Below are 20640 nucleotides of genomic sequence, written 5' to 3' on the forward strand. Positions count from 1 at the left end.
AAAAAAAAAAAAAATGCTCATTGGGAGAGGGGACATGTCAAGAGATTGAGCAATGAAAGTAAACAAGGCCAGATCATAGAGTATCTGGTTTTTGTTTTGTTTTGTTTTGTTTTTAAGGGCAGAGAAATTCAATGAAGGTTAAATACAGCAGAATAAGTTGATCAGATTTGCATTCTGGAACTATTTTCTCAATGTGCTTTAGAGAATGGATCAGAAGGGGCTGTACTGGAAACAGACCAATAGAAGGCCATTGTATTTACATGGAGCGAAATGATTTTGGTGTCATTAAGTGTAGTGTCAGCGGAGATAGAGGAAAAAATGGGCAGATCCTAGAAATGAAATCGGTAAAACAGGATTGCTTAAACTGATGTATAAGGAAAGAAGAGTCAGGTGTCCCAGGTCTTTAACTTGGGTGGCAGGATAAATGGTAGTAGCATTCACTAATTTTAGTGGGCACTGAAATAGTGCAGGTGTGTGGGGAGGCAGGGTCATGAGTTCGGTTTAATCATGTTAAGTCTGAAGTGTCATTGGTATACCCAAATAGACATGTTCTCCAAGAAGTTGGAATGGGATTCAGAAAAGAAATCTGGACCAGAAGTAGAGATTTTGAGTGACCAAAGTAGAGCCGAATATTGGAGCCATGAGAAAAGGTGAGGTCATTCTAGGAAAGTGTGAGGAGAAGATATGTAGGGCTGAATGTCACCTCAGACTTTTTGCTATCTTTGGTTCAGTATTATCTTAAAAGTTGAACTTGAGTGCTTTAGGTAGGGCATGTACTCTCCTGTAATCCTAGTACAAATACTGTCTTCACTTGCTGCCCTGCCTCTGGAGGCATTTGAATTTGATTTTAGGGATGGATTGGGCAAGAATATAAACAAAGACCTAGTGTGTTCCGTTCACCAATGTGTTCCTTGCACTTAGCTCAGTGCCTGGCACATAATAATTCTACAGATATTTGCAGAATAAATGATTGAGCCAGTGAATGAACTGAGTGAGTAAGTGAATGCAAATGAACATAAAACCTCACAAGGGTGGGTAGCCACCTAGGTGGCTCAGTGCGTTAAGTGTCCAACTCAGGTCATGATCTCAGGCCCCGTGTCACTCCCTGTCCCTCCCACGTCACTCTCTCTTAAAAAAAAAAAAAAAAGACTTAGCTAGTTGAAGAAATAGGAGAACTGAGAGAGTGTTTTCTGTCTCTGATAGAGACTGTCTCAGGGGAAAGGGAAGTTGAGTGGTCAACCTTGTCATGTAAAAGGACAGCTGAAATGCCCGCTAGGTTCACTGACAGGAAGAAAGGTCCTGGCCATGGAGCGGCAGCTCTCGGTGCAGTAGTTAGATTGGGGACAATGAGAATGTAGCAGACTGAGTATAAGGAAACTGAAGATGAGCTTAAAGAATCTTGCTGTGGAGATAAGAAAAATGAGGTCATGGTAGGTCTTGTTGGAGAGCCTGTCGAGGGGACTGATGGCGAGGATGTGTGAGGATGTCTGTTTCCAGATATTTTTGGGGTACATATTTAATATCTTGCTGCATTATCACTGCTGATGTATGTTTAAGAACTTTTACCCTGCACTCTAACAATACATTTTAGTTGGTCTTTGGGGTTAGGATCGGCACTAATTTATTTATCTATCTATCTATTTATTTATTTATTTAAAAAAAAAAAGATTTTCTTTATTTATTTGACAGAGATCACAGTAGTCAGAGAGGCAGGCGGGGTTGGGGGACAGGAAGCAGGCTCCCTGCTGAGCAGAGAGCCCGATGTGGGGCTTGATCCCAGGACTCTGGGATCATGACCTGAGCCGAAGGCAGAGGCTTAACCCACTGAGCCACCCAGGCACCCCAGGATTGGCACTAATTTAAAGGAAAATATCATACATAAGAGGCTGATAAGGTGACATTGGAGGAAAATTCAGGTAACACTCAGTTGGCCTAAAGGGTGTTACAAAGGAATTTGTGAGTCAATTAGTTGACTTCTTAAAGTCCCTTATCTCTGAGTTTTGATGTTTACATAAAGCTCTCCTGGATACACAGTATTTTCATATTAATTTATCTTGCTGTGCTTTATTATTAGGAAACACGAAGGAAGGAAGGCATTGTGAAGCTGAAACCTCATGAGGAACCTCTCCGTTCTGAGATCCTTAGTGGGAAATTCACCATCTTAGTGAGTCTTTATGAACCCTTTGTGTAGTGTCTCATTACTTCCTTTTGTAGCTGTTGTCCTCTTTGGATTTTGTTCCTAGATACCTTTTCCTGAGTCTGAAAGTCTCAACATTCAGGAGCAAACATGAAGCAGTTGTGCAGTTTGCACAAAATAATTCTAGTGACAAGTGAAATTATTGAGAATCATTTGTACAGTAGGTCAAGCAGAGTTTCTTCATTGGTCCATTACAGTTAGTTGAGGTCTTTGGGTGGGTACACAGTGGTTCAAAGGTCTGTCCTTACTGGATTCTAGCTCTCTCCATCTAGACATCACAGCCTTTTGAATAAGTATACAATGGTACTTTTAAGGCAGAGCATGGAAACCATGGTTGTATTCTGTGGTTTTCCCCTGATGTGTGTTTCTTTTGCTATCCTATTGGGGAAATTAGCTAGGCAGCCAGTGTAGACCATCCTTTAATCTCTCTGCCATTGACAAATTAAGGGAATATAGTTTTTCCCTATCACACAAATAAGATCCAGGGGCTGCTAAGAATCAGGCATGGGATGAAATAAATATTCTTCTCTTCCTGATGCAAGTCAGAGAAGTATTGCCAGCATCTCTTCTCTTCAAATGAAATTTTTGACTAGGATATAAGAAGCCTAAGTGATTGTGGTGATTTTCTATTTCGTTTCTAAATATTTCTCATTTTATTTGCTTCTAGAATGTTCGGGACCCAACAGGAGCCTCCATTGCCCTCTTCACTGCCAGATTGCATCACCCCCACAAGTCAGTCCAACATGTGGTACTTCAGGCTCTGTTTTACTTGCTAGACAGAGCTGTGGATAGGTGAGCATGAAGATTATCTTTTAGTTGATCTGTATCCAGATGGGGCAGTGATAGTCCTTGACTAAGTTGATTAACTCAATAGTACCTTCACTGTGCTCCTAGAGTATGCCCTGGGAAGTGCTGTAAATGGAAAACATTCCATGTCCTTAAGGGCTTGGCATGTTTCCAGGTACTATCCAGATCGAGGGTATTCTTTGTATTTTTACCTGCTTGGCTCTATTTTAGGATTATAAAAGCTGAGAAAGCCAACTAACTAGTTATCCTCATTGTGAGAATTACTTATTGAGAGAATGTGAAGGGGAAATGACTTGTGTTGACCTGCTGCTCATTTGCTCTGAATATTGATTTTCTTTTCTTTCTTTCTTTCTTTTTTTTTTTTTTTTTGATTATTGATTTTCAAAACAATCTGGGGCCTCACTTTCTTTGTAAAACAGGAATAATGCCATTTAGCTCAGGATTTTGAAAATCAGCATTCAGGAGAGAAGAGTCCAAAAGTACAAAGTTAAGCAAAATCATCTTTATGAACAGGTTCAGGAGCAAAAAGAATTAGCTCGGGTCATTTCTCCTTCCCTTTCCAAGGTAATTGGTAATTTGACTATTTTAGGCAAAGAAACCGAAGCCCCAAGAAGTTACGTGACTCGTTTACAGTCATCGCATCTCATCGCAGTTGGGTTAGGGCTAGGATCCTAGTTTCTTTGCTCTTGGCCAGAGCTAATTGTACCCTACCATGTTGTCCTTTTGCTGTACTTCTTTTTTTCCCTGGTGAATGCCATTTGCAGTTTGTTGTTGTGCTGGATGTCATTGGCTAATCCTCTGGGCTAGAAGTGATAGTGAGAGACTAAGATAGTGAGAGACATCTATGCACAACTTCAGTCACACCGTGGACTTAGAGGATGCGGACAGCCAAATGGTTGTCTAAAGTGGGCCTCTCTGTCTGATTCACTTGTTACTGCCTTGTTAATGTTACTTCCATAGTATTTACCTTCTGCTTTTGTGCTAACCACACATAGCACCATTCTGAAAAAGAGAAGTTTACTAAGGTAAGGAGAGAGGACCAGTGGTTTCAGAGTCACTGTACTGCCCAATCAGAAGTATGAAATTTCTCAATTCTTTCCTGTGATTGGTCTTCAGGCGTAATTTCCAGAACATAGGTTCCTTTGAAATGCTTTAGCTCAAGAGAAATAAATGAAAGTCTCTTTTATCAGAAAATTCACTGGCCTTCCTTCATGGGCAGCTTACAGTCAAAGCACTCCTGTAGGCATGGCAGTGGCCAAAGTTTGCTCTTTCTAATCCGCGTGATCCCACAGGAAGACCGCACAGGTAAACATACTTGAAACTGTTTTCATGATGTCCACCCTTTTCTTAAAAACCCTTAGTGACTCCTCATTATTCAGAAGGTGCATATAAGATAAATAAACGTGAAACATTTTCTCCAAGCAAAATATTCTCACTAGTGAGTAGAAATTCTTTTTTTCCTATGTTAACTTTCACTGAGAACATGAGTAACTGGGAAGGGGCAGAGGGAGAAGCACATTCCCCGCTGAGCAGGGAGCCCAACACAGGGCTCCATCTTAGAACCCTGAGATCATGACCTGAGCCAAAGGCAGATGCTTAACTGACTAAGCCACCCAGGTGCCCCAACCTGGTTATTGGTTATTAATAATACCAATTATTTTATATTGAATTTTACACAGGTTTATGATGTAATTTATCTTATACTATTGTTTTCTATGTTTACCACTAGATTGTAAGCTTTTTAAGGGCAGGGAACCTTTTTCATATTATATAATAGAAAATCCTCAGATCTCTGTGGGTGGCATGGAAATGGTATCATAAACATCCACACATCATCTGTCTTCAGACTGATCTATAATAAATCTTGTTTCATTGATAGCCTTTCACCATCCCCTACTCTCAGTTATTTTAAAACAAATGTCAGGGACTGTGGTTTAAACATCTTGGTGTTTCCAGGTAGCATCTAGCTCAGGAAATCAAACTCAGTAGGAAAACAATTATTCTTGGTAAGGAATTAGCTGTCATTGTAAACCTCATATTCTGTACCCAGAAAAACAAAGATCCTACCACATTTGTATTTATTTCATGTGCCTTTACAGGATGAGCAATTTTTAGGAATATAGAATCTGCATCATTACTAACTGTAGCCTCTTTTTATTAAATTCTGTTTCCCTTGGCACCGACTTCTCTTTGTTTCAGTCCTCTGCCATAGGCTGGTGCTGTGAGGGGAAAATCTATAGTTCTTTGAATTTGGCCCTTGATGACCTTGTGGAGTAATGAGAAGCCTCTAGACCTGAATAGTCTACTCAGTAATTGTGCTACTCTTGTAACATCATCTTTGATCTTGGTGAATCATAGTCTCTCTGGAATCATGAAAAAAGGAGTCAAGATTTAGTATTAACTATAACCTGTCGAGACCATCTGAAACTCAGAAACTGCTGGAAAACTTGCATGTATCCCAGAATTAGAGATTTTTTAATTGCTACTTCATGGATGGGTACTTCCACCATGCCAAAAATTTAAGATACAAAATAACATTGAGATCTCTGATTTCAGGATTCTTTTGTGCCAAAAAATTTTCTAATTTTAAGTAGGTAGGAAAGCTATTGCTATCATCTGTGAGTAATCCAAACGAAAAATTTATTCCTAATGATCTTTTAGGCATGCCGATTGAAATAGGTAAGGATCTGTCTTGGTGGAAGAGTACAACTTTGCGAAGCCTTTAGGCAGTAAGGAGATTCAACTGAGGAATACTTTTTTTTTTTTTTTTTAAAGATTTTATTTATTTATTTGACAGAGAGAGACACACAGCAAGAGAGGAAACACAACCAGGGGGAGTGGGAGAGGGAAAAGCAGGCTTCCTGCTGAGCAGAGAGCCCGATGTGGGGCTTGATCCCGGGACCCTGAGATCATGACCCGAGCCAAAGGCAAATGCCTAATGACTGAGTCACCCAGGCACCTTATGAGGAATACTTTTCATATCTTCACATGTTTTTTGTTTGTTTATTTTTGTTTTTAGAGAGAGCCCATGTGCATGCAGCCAGAGAGGGGGAGAGGGAGAGAGAATCTTAAGCAGGCTCGACACCCAGCAGGGAACTCAACACAAGGCTAGATCTCATGACTCTGAGATAAAACCTGAGCCAAAATCAAGAGTCAGGTGCTTAACCGACTGAGCCACCCAGGTGCCCCTCTTCACATGCACTTAACCTCAGTATGGTAATAAGCTCTTACTTTTCAGGATTCTTTCCCCACCCTTTTTTAAAGATTTTATTCATTTATTTGACAGAGAAAAGAGAGAGCACAAGCAGGGGGAGCAGCAGACAGAGCGAGAGGCAGGCAGAGAGAGAGGCAGCCCCCCCTCCACCATTTTGAGCAGGGAGCCTGATACGGGATTCCATCCCAGGACCCCGGGATCAAGGACCTGAGCCTAAGACAGACGATTAACCGACTGAGCCAGCCAGGCTCCCTCTAGATGCTTTCCTAAGACCATGTATGGGTTTCTCTCCTTCCAAGTCCTAAGAGTTACATTCACCATCATTGAGCTTAGAATTTGTTTCATAGTTTGCCACAGGTCTGAAGTATTTTCTTAGCAGTGGCCTTCCAGGCCGACTAAATTCTATTCAGTAACCATTTATCATGAACCTATTTGCAAGGATTGTGCTAGGGACTGTTGGGAATTATGAGATGAACAAAACACGTTTTTGTTCCCAGGAGAGAATCAGATGGCTATACAGAGTTGAAGTGCTTTGGGGCACCTGGGGGGCTCAGTGGGTTAAGTGTCTGACTTTGGGTCAGATCATGATCTCCCTCTCCCTTTGCCCCTCCCTGCATTTGTGTTCTTTCTGTCTCTGTCTCTCTCTCAAATAAATAAATAAATAAATAAATAAAATAAAATCTTTAAAACAACAAAAACAAAACAAAGTTGAAGTGCTTTAAGAACCAGGGACGCCTGGGTGGCTCAGTTGGTTGGGCAGCTGCCTTCGACTCAGGTCATGATCCCAGCGTCCTGGGATCGAGTCCCACATCGGACTCCTTGCTTGGCGGGGAGCCTGCTTCTCCCTCTGCCTCTGCCTGCCATTCTGTCTGCCTGTGCTCGCTCTCTCTCCCTCTCTCTCTGACAAATAAATAAAATCTTAAAAAAAAAAATGCTTTAAGAACCACAAGGAAATCCCACAGGAAGATTTATGGGGCTACAAGGGACTTAAGGATAGCAGTACATTTTGATCATGGTTATCAGGGAGGTCTTCATGGAAGAGGAAGCTTTTGAGTTGAAGATGAAATGTTAGGAAGTTTGGATAGGCAGATTCAGAAACCTGGGAGGAAACAGTTCAAATTTTGATAACCTAGATGTTCTGGAATATTCTCAATTTAGGAGTTTGGCACTTGATAAATACGCATCAGTAAGCATAATTCCAGTTCCTACATGTGGGTTTTTTTGGCCACACCTCTAGTCAGTTCTCTGACACCAACTCTGTTTTACGCTCCAGCTCAATTCTGATACTGCCTGATAGATCCCACAGGTTAAAGGTTTTCAATCCTATAAGACTAGTCCCGTCCAACCCCAACTCCCACACACGATGCCAGTAGCAAGTTCAGTTTGTCACCTGTGCTTTTTATCAATGGGCTGTATAGATTGAAGTTTCCCGACTTGGGTACAGTGAAATTTACTACAGTGGCTCACAGAACTCAGAGAAACATTTTACTTACTAGTTTACCAATTTATTATAAAAGAACATAACTCAAAATAGCTAGATGGAAGGGATACATAAGAAAAGGTATGGTGAAAGAGCCCTAGAGCTTCCATGCCTTTTCTGAGAGGGCCCTCTTTCACTACCTCCATCTGAGAGCTCCAAACCCTATCCTATTGGGTTTTTATGGATGCTTCATTACATGAGCATGATTGACTAAATCATTGGCCATTTGAGATTGAACTCAATCTCTAGTTCCTTTCTCTTTCCTGGAGGTGGGGGAGGGTAGGCCGTGTGGGGTGAAAGTACCAACCCTCTGTAATCACGAGGTTGGTTCCCCTGGCAACGACCCTCTTTCTGGGACCCAAGGGCATTCCAGTTGTTGTCTCATTAACATCACAAAAGACACCTTTGACTCTTTCTGCACTTAGGAAATTCCAAGAGTTTTAAAGGAGCTCAGTGCCACCAATCAGGTTGAAGACTAAATATATATTTTTTTTATTGTAAAATCACAGTATCATAAGAAGTATAGCAGATACCAAAGATGAATCATATTTTTGTAAGACCAGTGTTCAGGGAGAGAGTTATTTTGGTCCCATAACTCTGTTTTTGTGCCCTAGGCTTTCAACCTCTTTCATCCATCTTATTGCTTATAAATGTTTTTGTTCAATGGTTGGTTTACAGCTTTGAAACTCAGAGGAACGGACTGGTGTTTATCTATGACATGTGTGGTTCTAATTATACCAACTTTGAGCTGGATCTTGGCAAGAAAGTTCTCAACCTGCTGAAGGTAAGACTGTGAGAAGGCCCCTCAAGTCTCCTTCACTGGTCAGGATACTTTATTCTTTGGGAGACTTAGGAATGATGTAAACTTCAGACATTATGTTCAGTGTAAAGGTCACCTGTAAATGATGACTAATATGTGCTTCCCCAGAATACAAAATGGTCTTAAAAGTGAAGCGGGAGGAATTAAAAAAGGAAATGCACAGGAACATTCTGAGTCATAAAGGAGTGTTGCCCCTTTCCTGGAGTTGTAGAATAACAATTAATGAAGCCCGAGGTATGTCCAGTGTCTGAAAAATGTCACCTAGCCAATGACTTTCAGACTTTTTGTCTCAATCTAGTCGGAAATAGGTTTTACATGTTTACATGTTGAATTCATACACAAAAGTATGTGTACACTAACCTATACACATACATGTGGAGGTCTATATATAGATAAGTTCTTACACTCTTATCCCAAACTCCCAGAAGTCCAGAGGTCTTTTGTAATCTTGTGAACTTTAAAAGATAATATAGTATATATACCACTTTATAATCAAACACATAAATATTTTTGCAATGAAACATATTATTCATAATGAGTGGAGAAGAATAAAGGCTATGATAGCCTATGGCATTTCAGGTCAGATCTTGCTGCTCCATGAATTTTTTTTTTTTTTTAAGATTTTATTTATTTATTTGACAGAGAGAGAGAGAGATCACAAGTAGGCAGAGAGGCAGGCAGAGAGAGGGGGAGGCAGGCTCCCTGCTGAGCAGAGAGCCCGATGCGGGGCTCGATCTCAGGACCCTGAGATCATGACCTGAGCCAAAGGCAGAGGCTTAACCCACTGAGCCACCCAGGCATCCCTGCTCCATAAATTCTTGCACTAAGCTTCAGAAGAAACTTCAGGTTTTCAGAGCTGTTTAGATTTCAGAGTCCCAGGATGAAGTTGTGTAGATGTTTACACAAAACAATAAAGCTTCACAAAACAAGCTTTACCCCTTACTATGTGCAGTCACTTTGATTTTTCAGTATCATATTTTTAAAAAGTTAGTTGTAAGCTACTAAATCAATTTGAGGACCCATTGAGTGCCAACTTGCAGTTTGAAAATCATTGATCTATGAGTCTATGCATGCTTTGTTCTAGGATCTAACTTGGCATTGCTGTGGAAGTAGATTTTTAGAAGTGCTATTAGAGCTTTATAACAGAGTATACAGAGGAGGTATTATTATTGTGTGTTGTTTTCTGGTAGTTCGTTGGTCACTCATTATATTACTAAAGTCACTATTATGGCATTTAGCTGTGATTCAGTTCTTTTTACTGATAAGGATGATATATGATTTTTTTTTCTTTACAAATATGGCATAGTAGTATGGCCAGTTATTATAACTTGCCATTTTTTACCTAACAGTTGTGTCTTCATCATCCTTCTATGTCAGTACATATAGCTATTACTCATTTCTTTTCTCTCTCACTTTTTTTTTTTTTTTTTTTTTTTAAAGTAAGCTCTACACCCAACCCTGAGATCAAGGGCTGCGTGCTCTAGCAACTGAGCCAGCCAGGCACCCCTTTCCTCACTTTTTCTAATGGCAGCAGAGTATTCTTTTTATGGATATATCAAGCAGAAAAAATGAAGTTCATGCTATTTTTTTGTGTTATTATAAAGGCTTCAGTGAGTATTGTTTTACATATTTTTGTCTATTTGACCAATCATTTCTTCAGGATAAATTGCTATAAACAGATTTGTAGGGTCAAAGAGTTCACACATTTAAATTTTGGCAAATATTGCCAAGTAGCCCTCTAAAAACTTAGTTCAGATTTACACTCCCATCAACAGCCTTTTTCACCAGTCTTATCAATATTGATTTGTTGTTTGGATTCTAATCATGTTCGTGTTTTTGTGGTGTTTCTCTTATTACTGATGAGCTTCAGTGTATTTTCATGTTTATTGCCAAGAGGTATTTACAAATTTTTTTCTTCTCATATACTTTACTCAATTTTTTAAAAAGATTTTTAGATTTGTTTTAGAGAAGAGTGTGCACAAGAGCGAGTACACACAAGTTGGGGGAGAAGGGCAGAAGGAGAGGGAGAGACAGAATCTCAGAGGCCCCTCTGAGCCCAGAGCCTGGGGCACCACCCTGAGATCATGACCTGAGCCAAAACCAGGTGTCAGTTGCTCAACCTACTGAGCCATCCAGGCGCCCTCATATACTTTACCCAATTTTTTACCAACATGTTTATCTCTTACTAATTTATAAGAGTTGTTATTAAAAAATATTAAGTATGTGTTACCAACATTTTTTGTAGTTTCTTACTCAAATTTACAGTGTCTTACTGTAAAATTACTTTACTGTAAAATTACTCTTACTGCTATGTTTTCATTATTTTTCATAATGATTTTCATATACTATATATGCTTTATTCAATAATATATATCATATATAATATATAGTATTATAGATCAAATAATTTGCTTTCAAACAGCTATCCGGGCAACATTTACTAACTACTACATTTTTTCCCTACTCATTTGAGATAATACCTTTATATTACACTAAATTCCCATACGGTAGGCATGTCTCTTCTGACACTCTATGCTATTGATCTAGCCCATCTAGACCAATATAAGCATGGTTTTATTTATTATACTCCTAAAGTTTACTATCATAGGTCAAGCTTTCTGTCACACTGTTTTTTCTGAAAGTTGTTTGACTATATTTTTTGCATTTTTATTCTTTTTACATGGACTTTTGTGAACTTTTAATTTTTTTTTTTTTAAGATTTTATTTGAGAGAGAGAGAACAAGTGAGAGAGAGCATGAGGTGTGGGAAGAGGCAAAGGGAGAGAGAGAAGCAGAGTCTCTACTGAGCAGGGAGCCCTTCGCTGGGCTGGATCCCAAAATCCTTGGAATCATAACCTGAGTTAAGGCAGACACTTAGCCCACTGAGCCACCGAGGTGACCCTTATTTTATTTTTAAGTAATCTCTACACTCACAACCCTGAGATCAAGAGTCGCATGCTCAGGGATGCCTGGCTGGTTCAGTAGATGGGGGGGTGAGATTCTGTATCTTAGGGTTGTGAGTTTGAGTCCCATGTAGAATGTAGTGATTACTTAAAAAGGGGGGGGATTGCATGCTCTACTGACTGAGCCAGCCAGACACCTCCTATTTCTTTTTTTTATTATAAAAGCAATTCAAGAAAAAGTCTCTGACCCTCTCCCTCAGATACCCCAGTGCCATTGCACTTTGTTAAAATTTTAAATCTAAATCCAATGAGAAAAAAAAAAATTTTTTTTTAAAGATTTATTTATTTGAGAGAGAGAACGAGCTGGGGAGGGGCTGAGGATCATGACCTGAGCTGAAAACAAGAGTCTGACACTCAGCCTACTAAAGCCACCCAGGTGCTCCTTATTATGTCTTTCAACAAAGTTTTAAAGTTATTTTATCTATGTGTCTTATGTAGTTTATTCCTAGGCTAAAAAAATATATTCAAGTATTAAAAACACAGAAGACACCAAGGATAAATTATCTTTTTGTAATACTAGTAACTTACAGGGAGAAAAAGAGAGGGATAGAGATAGTGTATATGTGTTCAAGTGTTACTATAAGTCAGATGTTTTTACCATTATAATTTTATGCTGATTATTATTTATAGGGTGGCTGATTTTTTTCATGATTTATCTTTTATACTTAAAATACTGTTATAATCAGAAAAAAAATTTTATCGTAGAAAATTTTGGACAGCTCACATCAAGATTTATATTATGCATAAATAAACACTGTTGACATTTTGGCGTATGGCACTTCTAGATGTTCCTCAATATGATCTTAATTATGTTTGTTTGTTTGTTTTTTTAAAGATTTTATTTATTTATTTGACAGACAGAGATTACAAGTAGGCAGAGAAGCAGGCAGAGAGAGAGAGGAGGAAGCAGGCTCCCTGCTAAGCAGAGAGCCCGATGTGCGGTTCGATCCCAGGACCCTGGGATCATGACCCAAGCCAAAGGCAGAGGCTTTAACCCACTGAGCCACCCAGGCGCCCCTTAATTATGTTTGTTTAATTTCAATATACAATAAGCTCCAAAAAGTTTATTTATTTATTTTTTTTAAAGATTTTATTTATTTATTTGACAGAGAGAAATCACAAGTAGGCAGAGAGGCAGGCAGAGAGAGAGGAGGAAGCAGGCTCCCTGTTGAGCAGAAAGCCTGATGTGGGGCTTGAACCCAGGACCTGGGATCATGACCTGAGCCGAAGGCAGCGGCTTAACCCACTGAGCCACCCAGGCGCCCCCAAAAAGTTTATTTTATGAATATTTATAATTGCTAAATAATAATCTATCCTGTATTTACTATAATTTATTTAACCATTTTTGTGTTGTTGGGTATTTTTTCCAGTCTTTTATAATAAACAGTTTTTCAACACTTTTATATTCTTATATCTTTTTAAAATATTTTATTTGAGAGAGAGAGCATGAGCAGAGGAGAGAGAAGCAGGTTCCAGGGAGCCAGACATGGGACTCGATTCCATGACCCTGGGAGCATGACCTGAGCCGAAGGCAAGATGGCTAACCAACTGAGCCACCCAGGTGTCCCAGGATATACATTTTTTTTTTTTTTTTTATGATTTTATTTATTTATTTGACAGAGATCACAAGTAGGTAGAGAAGAAGGGAAGCAGGCTCCCTGCTGAGCAGAGAGCCTGATGTGGGGCTCGATCTCAGGACCCTGGGATCATGACCTGAGTGGAAGGCAGAGGCTTTAACCCACTGAACCACCCAGGTGCCCCCCCAGGATATAAATACTTTAAATAAGGTTGTAAAAAATAAAAGTAATACAAAGTATTACAGAAAATAAAAGAATAAAATTAACTCATAATTTTTTCAGAGATAAACTGTTTAACTTTTGATATAATTCTTATCTTTTTTCTCTGTGAAAGTATAAATTGTGTAATTTTAAAACAAAATTAAGGTTATAGTTTTGGTCCTGTTTAGTTTAATTAAGATTATATTATGAACATTTTCCATAGTTGCAAAATAGTCTTTGACATTTTAATTTTAATGGTTATACACTTTTTTTTTTTTTTTAAGATCCTATCCATTTATTTGACAGACAGAGATCACAAGCAGGCAGAGAGGCAGGCAGAGAGGCAGGCAGAGAGAGAGAGAGGAGGAAGCAGGCTCCCTGCCGAACAGAGAGCCCGATGTGGGCCTCGATCCCAGGACCCTGGGATCATGACCTGAGCCGAAGGCAGAGGCTTTAACCCACTGAGCCACCCAGGCGCCCCAATTTTAATGGTTATATAATAATTTTTTTTAAAGTCAATTTTGAGGATTTTATTTATTTATTTGACAGAGGCAGAGATCACAAGTAGGCAGAGAGGCAGGCAGAGAGGGAGGGGGAAGCAGGCTCCCTGCCAAGCAGAGAGCCCGACTTGGGGCTCGATCCCAGGACTCTGAGATCATGAACTGAGCCGAAAGCAGAGGCTTTAACCCACTGAGCCACCTAGGCGCCCCTATATAATAATCTTATTATAGGATAATACAATTTTGTTAAGCCCTACCCCTTTCAGACACATACATTCTTTCCAGTTTTATCTATCTATCTATCTGTCTATCTATCTATCTTAAAGATTTTACTTGACAGAGAGAGACACAGTGAGAGAGGGGACACAAGCAGGGGGAGAGGGAGAAGCAGGCTCTCTGCTGAGCAGGGAGACTGACAAGGGGCTTGATCCCAGGACCTTGGGATCATGACCTGAGCCAAAGGCAGACGATTAATGACTGAGCCACCCAGGTACCCCTTCTTTCCAGTTTTAAAGTACTGTTTTTAACCACCAAAAAGAAGGGTGCAAGGGGCGCCTGGGTGGCTCAGTGGGTTGATGCCTCTGCCTTCCGCGTGGTCCTGGGGTCCTGGAAATAAGCCCCGCATCAGGCTCTCTGCTTGGCGGGGAGCCTGCTTCCTCTTCTCTCTCTGCCTGCTTCTCTGCCTACTTGTGATCTCTGTCGGGTAAATAAATAAAATCTTTGGGGGAAAAAAAGGTGCAATAAACATTTCTGTTCATAAATTTTTGTGTTTCTGGTTATTTCCTTAGGGTAGAATGTCAGAAATGGAATTACTTGATCAGAGAATATGCACATTTTTAAGGATATATAATGCTAGATGCCTTCTAGAAGATGTAACCATTTCCCATCAACAGTGTATGTGGATGCCATACAGTCATTTAAATGGAACAAGCCTGAGTGTGTAGTTCTTTGCTCTGAAGAAGTAGATATAAAGGCTTCCATTTTTTAATTTATCATTTTGTGGAGATTTAGGTATTTTTCCAGACTGTTTTTTTGACCTGGCAGGTGCCTTGTCTCTTTAGGCCCTGAAATAAATTGTTGTCGTTGTTATTTAAAGGTTTTATTTGTTTATTTGAGAGAGAGAGTATGCATGTAGCACACGTGTGCAAGCACAGGGAGGGGCAGAGAGAGAGGGCGAGAGAGGATCTCAAGTCGACTCTGCACAAGTCTGCATGGAGCCCAGAGTCCAATGCGGGGCTCCATCTCACGTCCTGAGCTGAAACAAGAGGCGCTTAATCAACTGAGGCATCCAGGCACCCTGAAATTATTGTCTCTCAGACTTTAGTGAAGAGGAGTATGGAAGATTTTGTTCTGGATACTGTATATTCTCTATAGGGTATGTTTGTGGACCCCCCAAATCAGTGGAAGAGTAGCCGGAGAGTGACATGTCAAATTGAGAATACGTCTTTTTTGAAAAAGAATAGGGAGAAAATGGTAGAAGATACTTAGCTACAATTTCCTCTTTTTTTTTTTGTTTTGTTTGTTTTTGATTCCTTGGGAATAATTTCTTCCAGTTAGAATGCCAGTATTACTTGGTATCCCTGCCCATGAGAAGATCTGGGATGTTAAACTAAATGAAACCAAGAGCTGTGAATTAGGAAAGAATAATTTTTTATTTTTATGCTTTGTGCGGATCAGGGTGTCTCCTTCCCTTTAGATTTCATTGTGCCCACTAGATTATATTTATCGACTGAATAAATGAATACATGACTAGATGAAGAGATGGGTAAAAAATAATTATAAATACGCAGAAGTCAGAATCAAAGGTTTTAAGAGAGATGTTTCTTTCATATTGTTTATTCATTATCTGATTTTTTTTTAAGTTTTTAAAAGATTTTATTTTATGTTTTTAAAGATTTATTTAATTATTTGAGAGAGAGTGCAGGGGGTCGGGCCTGGGAGAGCAAGAGAGGGTCTTAAACACACTCTGCTCTGAGTGCAGAGCCTGACATGGGGCTCATCTTCCAACCCTGAGATCACAATGTGAGCTGAAACCAAATGTTGGATGCTTAACCAACTGCACCACAGAAGTGCCCCAAGATTTTATTTTACTACACCCAACATGGAACTTGAACTCACAGACCCCAAGATCAAGAGTTGCAGGTTCCATGGACTGAGCCAGCCAGGCACCCCTTTCTTAAAGTTTTAATAAGCAGAACTTAAAGATGCACACATTTATGCTGACAAAAGTCAGTATCAATTTTTGATCCATAAAGCTTAATGTTGACAAGAAGGTAACATTATAACTTTTAAAAGTAAATCACTTTTTGGGACACCTCTGTGGTTCAGTTTGGTCAAGCGTCTACCTTTGGCTCAGGTCATGATCCCAGTGTCCTGAGCTTGAGCCCCACGTCAGGCTTTCTGCTCAGTGGGGAGCCTGCTTTTCCCTCTGATTTCCCTTTCCCCTCTGCCTGCTGTTTTCCCTGCTTGTGCTCGTTCTCTCTCTGTCAAATAAATAAACTTTTTTAAAAAAGTAAATCATCTTTTAATTTTTTATTAAGCTTTTCATTTTAATTCCAGTATAGTTAACAGAGTGTTCTATTAGTTTCAGGTATGTAATTTTTAAATTTTTAACCACTTATGTAGTTACTGAAATGAAACCTGAACTAGGCTTTAGACTCCCCCTGCTGGGTAAGGATGGGGAAAAGAGCAGAAAACCTACACTCTGGGTTTGAACAGTCACGGATTCCAGTGCCTTAATTGATATCTTTAAATTTTCATGTGTGTCCTCCACAGGGAGCGTTTCCTGCTCGTTTGAAAAAAGTACTGATTGTGGGAGCGCCAATATGGTTCCGAGTGCCCTATTCCATCATCAGCCTCCTCCTGAAGGACAAAGTCCGGGAGAGGGTAAGGCAAGCTTTATTTTATTTGTAGGTGGAGGTGGTTATTTGAAGGAGGTGACAGACTTCCCATTTCTGCTGTTGAAACCTGCCAATTAATTTTTTACCTTCAATAGAGTTCATCTGGGCTGTCTCCTAAAGTGCTTTCTGCTTCTATTAGTGTATCCATTTATATTTTCTGCTTTATTCTTTACTCAGGTCAGTACAGGCTTCCTTTCCCACTGTACTGCTAGTTCCTTGAAGTTAGGAGGTAGACATATTTTGTCTGGCACTCTCCCTCAATAGTATCTTGCATAAAGATAACAGTGAAGGAGTGTATTCCATGGATAACTTAGGAATAACTACTCCTTCCAGAATTTAGCCTAGTGCTATACCTGTGTATTTAACAATCTCTAATAGAATTGTATTAGTTGAACTGATGTTTGAATTTGTTCAACTGGAAATACTAATCTGTCCTTTGACCACCAGCGTGGTGGAGGAGAATCTCTCACTATAATTCTTTATATGTCTATTTCCATTCCTGGCATTTTCTCTTAAAACACCTTGTTGCTTCCTAACTTCAAAAATGTTGTCTTAAAAAAAAAAAAAAAGTGTTGTCTAAAATGATCTTAATTCTGTATCTCCTGAGTGTTCCAGGACTGAAAGGTTTTGGTTTTATTCATTCATTCATTTCTCACCCTTGAAAGAAAGGGCATATGAAACATTGACGTAATCTGATTATAGTTGTTATGAAATATTATTAGAGATTTTTGTAGTATAGAATTATGAGATTATATCAACAACAATATGGATCTTTATAGCAGGGGAGACTTGTGTTGGAGAGGGGAAACTGAAGACGTTTGGCTTTGTGGAAGTACTTAGGGACCTAGTGACTGAGAGTAGGAGAAATCTTTTCCAAGATACTCTTTGATAGGACTCCTCAGGCAAATTCTTGCACTTGTTATATGTAAGTATTAATGTATAATTAAGTATATAAACTTAAAACATATGAGCACCTTTACAGTCCAGGTTCTGGGCCCTGGGAATAAAAAAATGGAGTGAGACTTCGTTTACCTGTAGAGAGCTCATGTTCCTGATAGGGAACACACAGGTAGACATGAGGTAGACACAGAGTTGAGAATATTGTATTGAGCAGTCAGGGAGGGCTTCACAGAAGAGGTGAGCTTTGTAGCTTGTCCATGAAGAGGCCAAGGAGGAAAAGAGGGCATTCTAAGAAGAGACAACAGCAAGAGTGACAAGCATTCCCATTTCACACAGACTTTATGTCAACTAGGCCAGTTTTGTTCAGTAAGTAAGTGTCTAAGCAGAGAGCAGAATTAGGATTACTTTTCTGGCAGTTTTCCTGGGCTACCCTGTATCTGGGTCTAGTGTTATTTTCATAGAAAACTACCTTTGAGAACATCCATACTGAACTGTGAGTAAAGTGCCAGGCTTAGAGTTGGTTACCTTACTATGGGGTTGACCAAAAAAAATCACTACCTGTGCATTCTTAAAAATCAAAAAGGCAAATACCTGCATGAGATGTCACTGGGAAGCATTGTTAATAGTATAAAGGCTTTTGTTCAGTGTGCTTTCCTTTTGAGGTATATAAAAGGGCTCCCGGGACACCTACCTGGCTTAGTCAGTAGAGTGCATGACTCTTGATCTTGGGGTTGTGAGTTCGAGCCCCATGTTGGGTGTAGAGATTACTTAAAAATAAAATCTTAAAAAATGCAGGGACAAATTACAGGAGTGTATTTTATATACATTCTGGGAAGTCAGACCTTTGGGGAAATTATAGGACTTTAATCCCAGGCAGATGAAATGCAGTCTACTTCTTTTACAAGTATACCATCTATTTCAAGCAAATCTCATCCTATTCTTCAAACCTAATATAAACACATTTGTTCTTTATCTTCACTGTCTATGTCTTTTTTTTCCTGTCCATACTCACGTGGTTCTTTCTGGCTTTGCAGATTCAGATATTAAAGACATCTGAGGTCACCCAGCACCTGCCCAGGGAGTGCCTTCCAGAAAACCTGGGTGGGTACGTCAAAATTGACCTCGCGTCTTGGAATTTCCAGTTCCTGCCCCAGATGAATGGCCACCCAGACCCCTTCGATGAGATCATCCTGTTCTCCCTCCCTCCTGCCTTAGACTGGGACTCAGTACATGTTCCAGGCCCCCATGCCATGACCATCCAAGAGCTGATGGACTATGTTAGCACCAGGCAAAAGCGAGGGATATATGAGGAGTATGAAGACATTCGCCGTGAGAACCCTGTTGGGACTTTCCACTGTTCTATGTAAGTAAGAAAGGTTTGGACTGACGGTGGGTTACCAACATGCTACTGGTGCGTGCTGGCAGCAGCTCCATCCTCATCTCATTTCCTTAACAGAGGCTCTTGCTTGTGTTAGGAGCATGACTCTTACTCAGATGGTGGTTCTCTCATCCAGAAACAGGCACCTCCTGTTCTGGTGCCTGATGCCAATACCCTATATTCTGAATTTCTGGAGGTCTTTAGTACCATCCGGGGAACCATGTAATAATGGAGGCATTTTAAGGTATTTTTCTGAAATGCACTTGTTTGGGGGAAACAACAAAAATGTAGGTTCAAAAATGTAGGCTCTCAATTCCTGTTTTCATTGTGATCTCTGGTCCTTTTATTTGGGCAGTTTCTTTCTTAGAGCATTTATAGTATAACATTACTTTCTTAGGAGGGGTTCTGGTGCATTTAAAATAATCTACAGTCAGTAAGAGAAAAGAATTAACTCTTAGGAATTTGGCCTTTTGGGATTTTCCTTCTACAGAACTACCTGGCTAGTTTATAACTGGTTCATAACTTGGTAACTATTGTTGGCCATAGGGCATAGATCATTTCTCTTAACTGCTCTCATTTTACCCTGTTGTCACAGGCTGCTGCAGAAATTTCTGTTTCTTTGTTGAAAACTAGGGAAACTGTCCCAGGCTCAAGTTCCAACATAGCCCAAAATCCTTCTGTGGTTTATGCAGGTTATTTCCCTTGGCTGCACCCCAGTTTTCCTGTATGTAATATATGATGTTCGACTCTGATACTCACCTGCTTGTGTAGCTTAAATGTTTTAAGAATCCTTGATTCTGTGAATACCTCTTCCCCCTTGTAATTCCTGTCCAGCTTGGTCAGTATACTGTAAAGAAGATGCAGGGAGAGAGGCTTAGCCAAAGGAAAGAGGGGAAAGAATGAGTTAGGAAACGGATAAGAGAAGAGAGAAGAAACACTTGAGAGGAAAGTCAATAGAGCAAAATGCAAAGGGAAGAAAAAAAAAAGCAAGAAAGCAGAGCATATATCAAAGTAGAACAGAGTATCCTTTTCTCCCACATAGCTATTTCTTTCTTACCAGTTCACAACCTCTGTATGCATCCAGTCTTTGTCCCGACCAGTTCTTCCCCCTCTACTTTTGAATCAAGGAAGTATTATGGAGCTGAGAGGAGTACTGGGCTGCTCTAAGAGGATGCATACTTGTCTTGGGGATTCCTAACTTTGTTCTGGGGGCTTCTGCTGTGAGGTCCTTGAGATGTCATTTCTACCATCTCCCCCCTTCCCTCCATTAAAAAATCAGGTTTGGATTGTCCTCTTGGCATCATCCAAACCAGCCATCATGTTATAGTCAGAGAATACTTTTCAGTCCTATGGAAAGACTTGCTTGTCTTGTCCCTTGTTGAATGAATGAGTCTCCCACTTCAGGAGCTAGAACCCAGAATCCAAATTAGCTCGAGGTCTCTGTCTTACACTAAGTTCCAGTAAAACTGCTTATACAGAACAAACTATTTCTCCTTTGGATTTCTGGATTATGAAGTAGATATCAGAGTACTCATTGTTGTCCAGGATGCCCATGGACCAAGAAACTTTCTTTCTCTTTTTTCTTCTCCCCTACAACATATTTTGAAAATGATATTTTAAAATTTATCTTTTTATTATAATTGTAGATTCCCATGAAGTTGTAAGAAATAATACAGAGAGATCACATGTACCCTTTCCAGAGTT

The 20640-nt window shown here is 39.8% G+C and overlaps 1 protein-coding gene across 1 annotated transcript in view; it reads left to right on the top strand.

Annotated features, from left to right (window-relative positions):
• The window catches only part of LOC111153304 (protein tyrosine phosphatase, non-receptor type 9), an 88890-nt gene that overhangs the window by 46918 nt on the left and 21332 nt on the right, over window positions 1-20640 (top strand). The window contains exons 3-7 of the mRNA XM_022512241.1: window positions 2075-2164; window positions 2865-2989; window positions 8377-8482; window positions 16534-16644; window positions 18593-18921. Of these exons, the coding sequence (XP_022367949.1) occupies window positions 2075-2164; window positions 2865-2989; window positions 8377-8482; window positions 16534-16644; window positions 18593-18921 (761 nt within the window). The remainder of the gene's footprint in view (window positions 1-2074; window positions 2165-2864; window positions 2990-8376; window positions 8483-16533; window positions 16645-18592; window positions 18922-20640) is intronic.

This window comes from Enhydra lutris, unplaced genomic scaffold (assembly GCF_002288905.1).
Source record: "Enhydra lutris kenyoni isolate GAN:26980312 unplaced genomic scaffold, ASM228890v2 scaffoldscaffold31, whole genome shotgun sequence".
In the NCBI taxonomy this organism is placed as follows: Eukaryota; Metazoa; Chordata; class Mammalia; order Carnivora; family Mustelidae; genus Enhydra; species Enhydra lutris.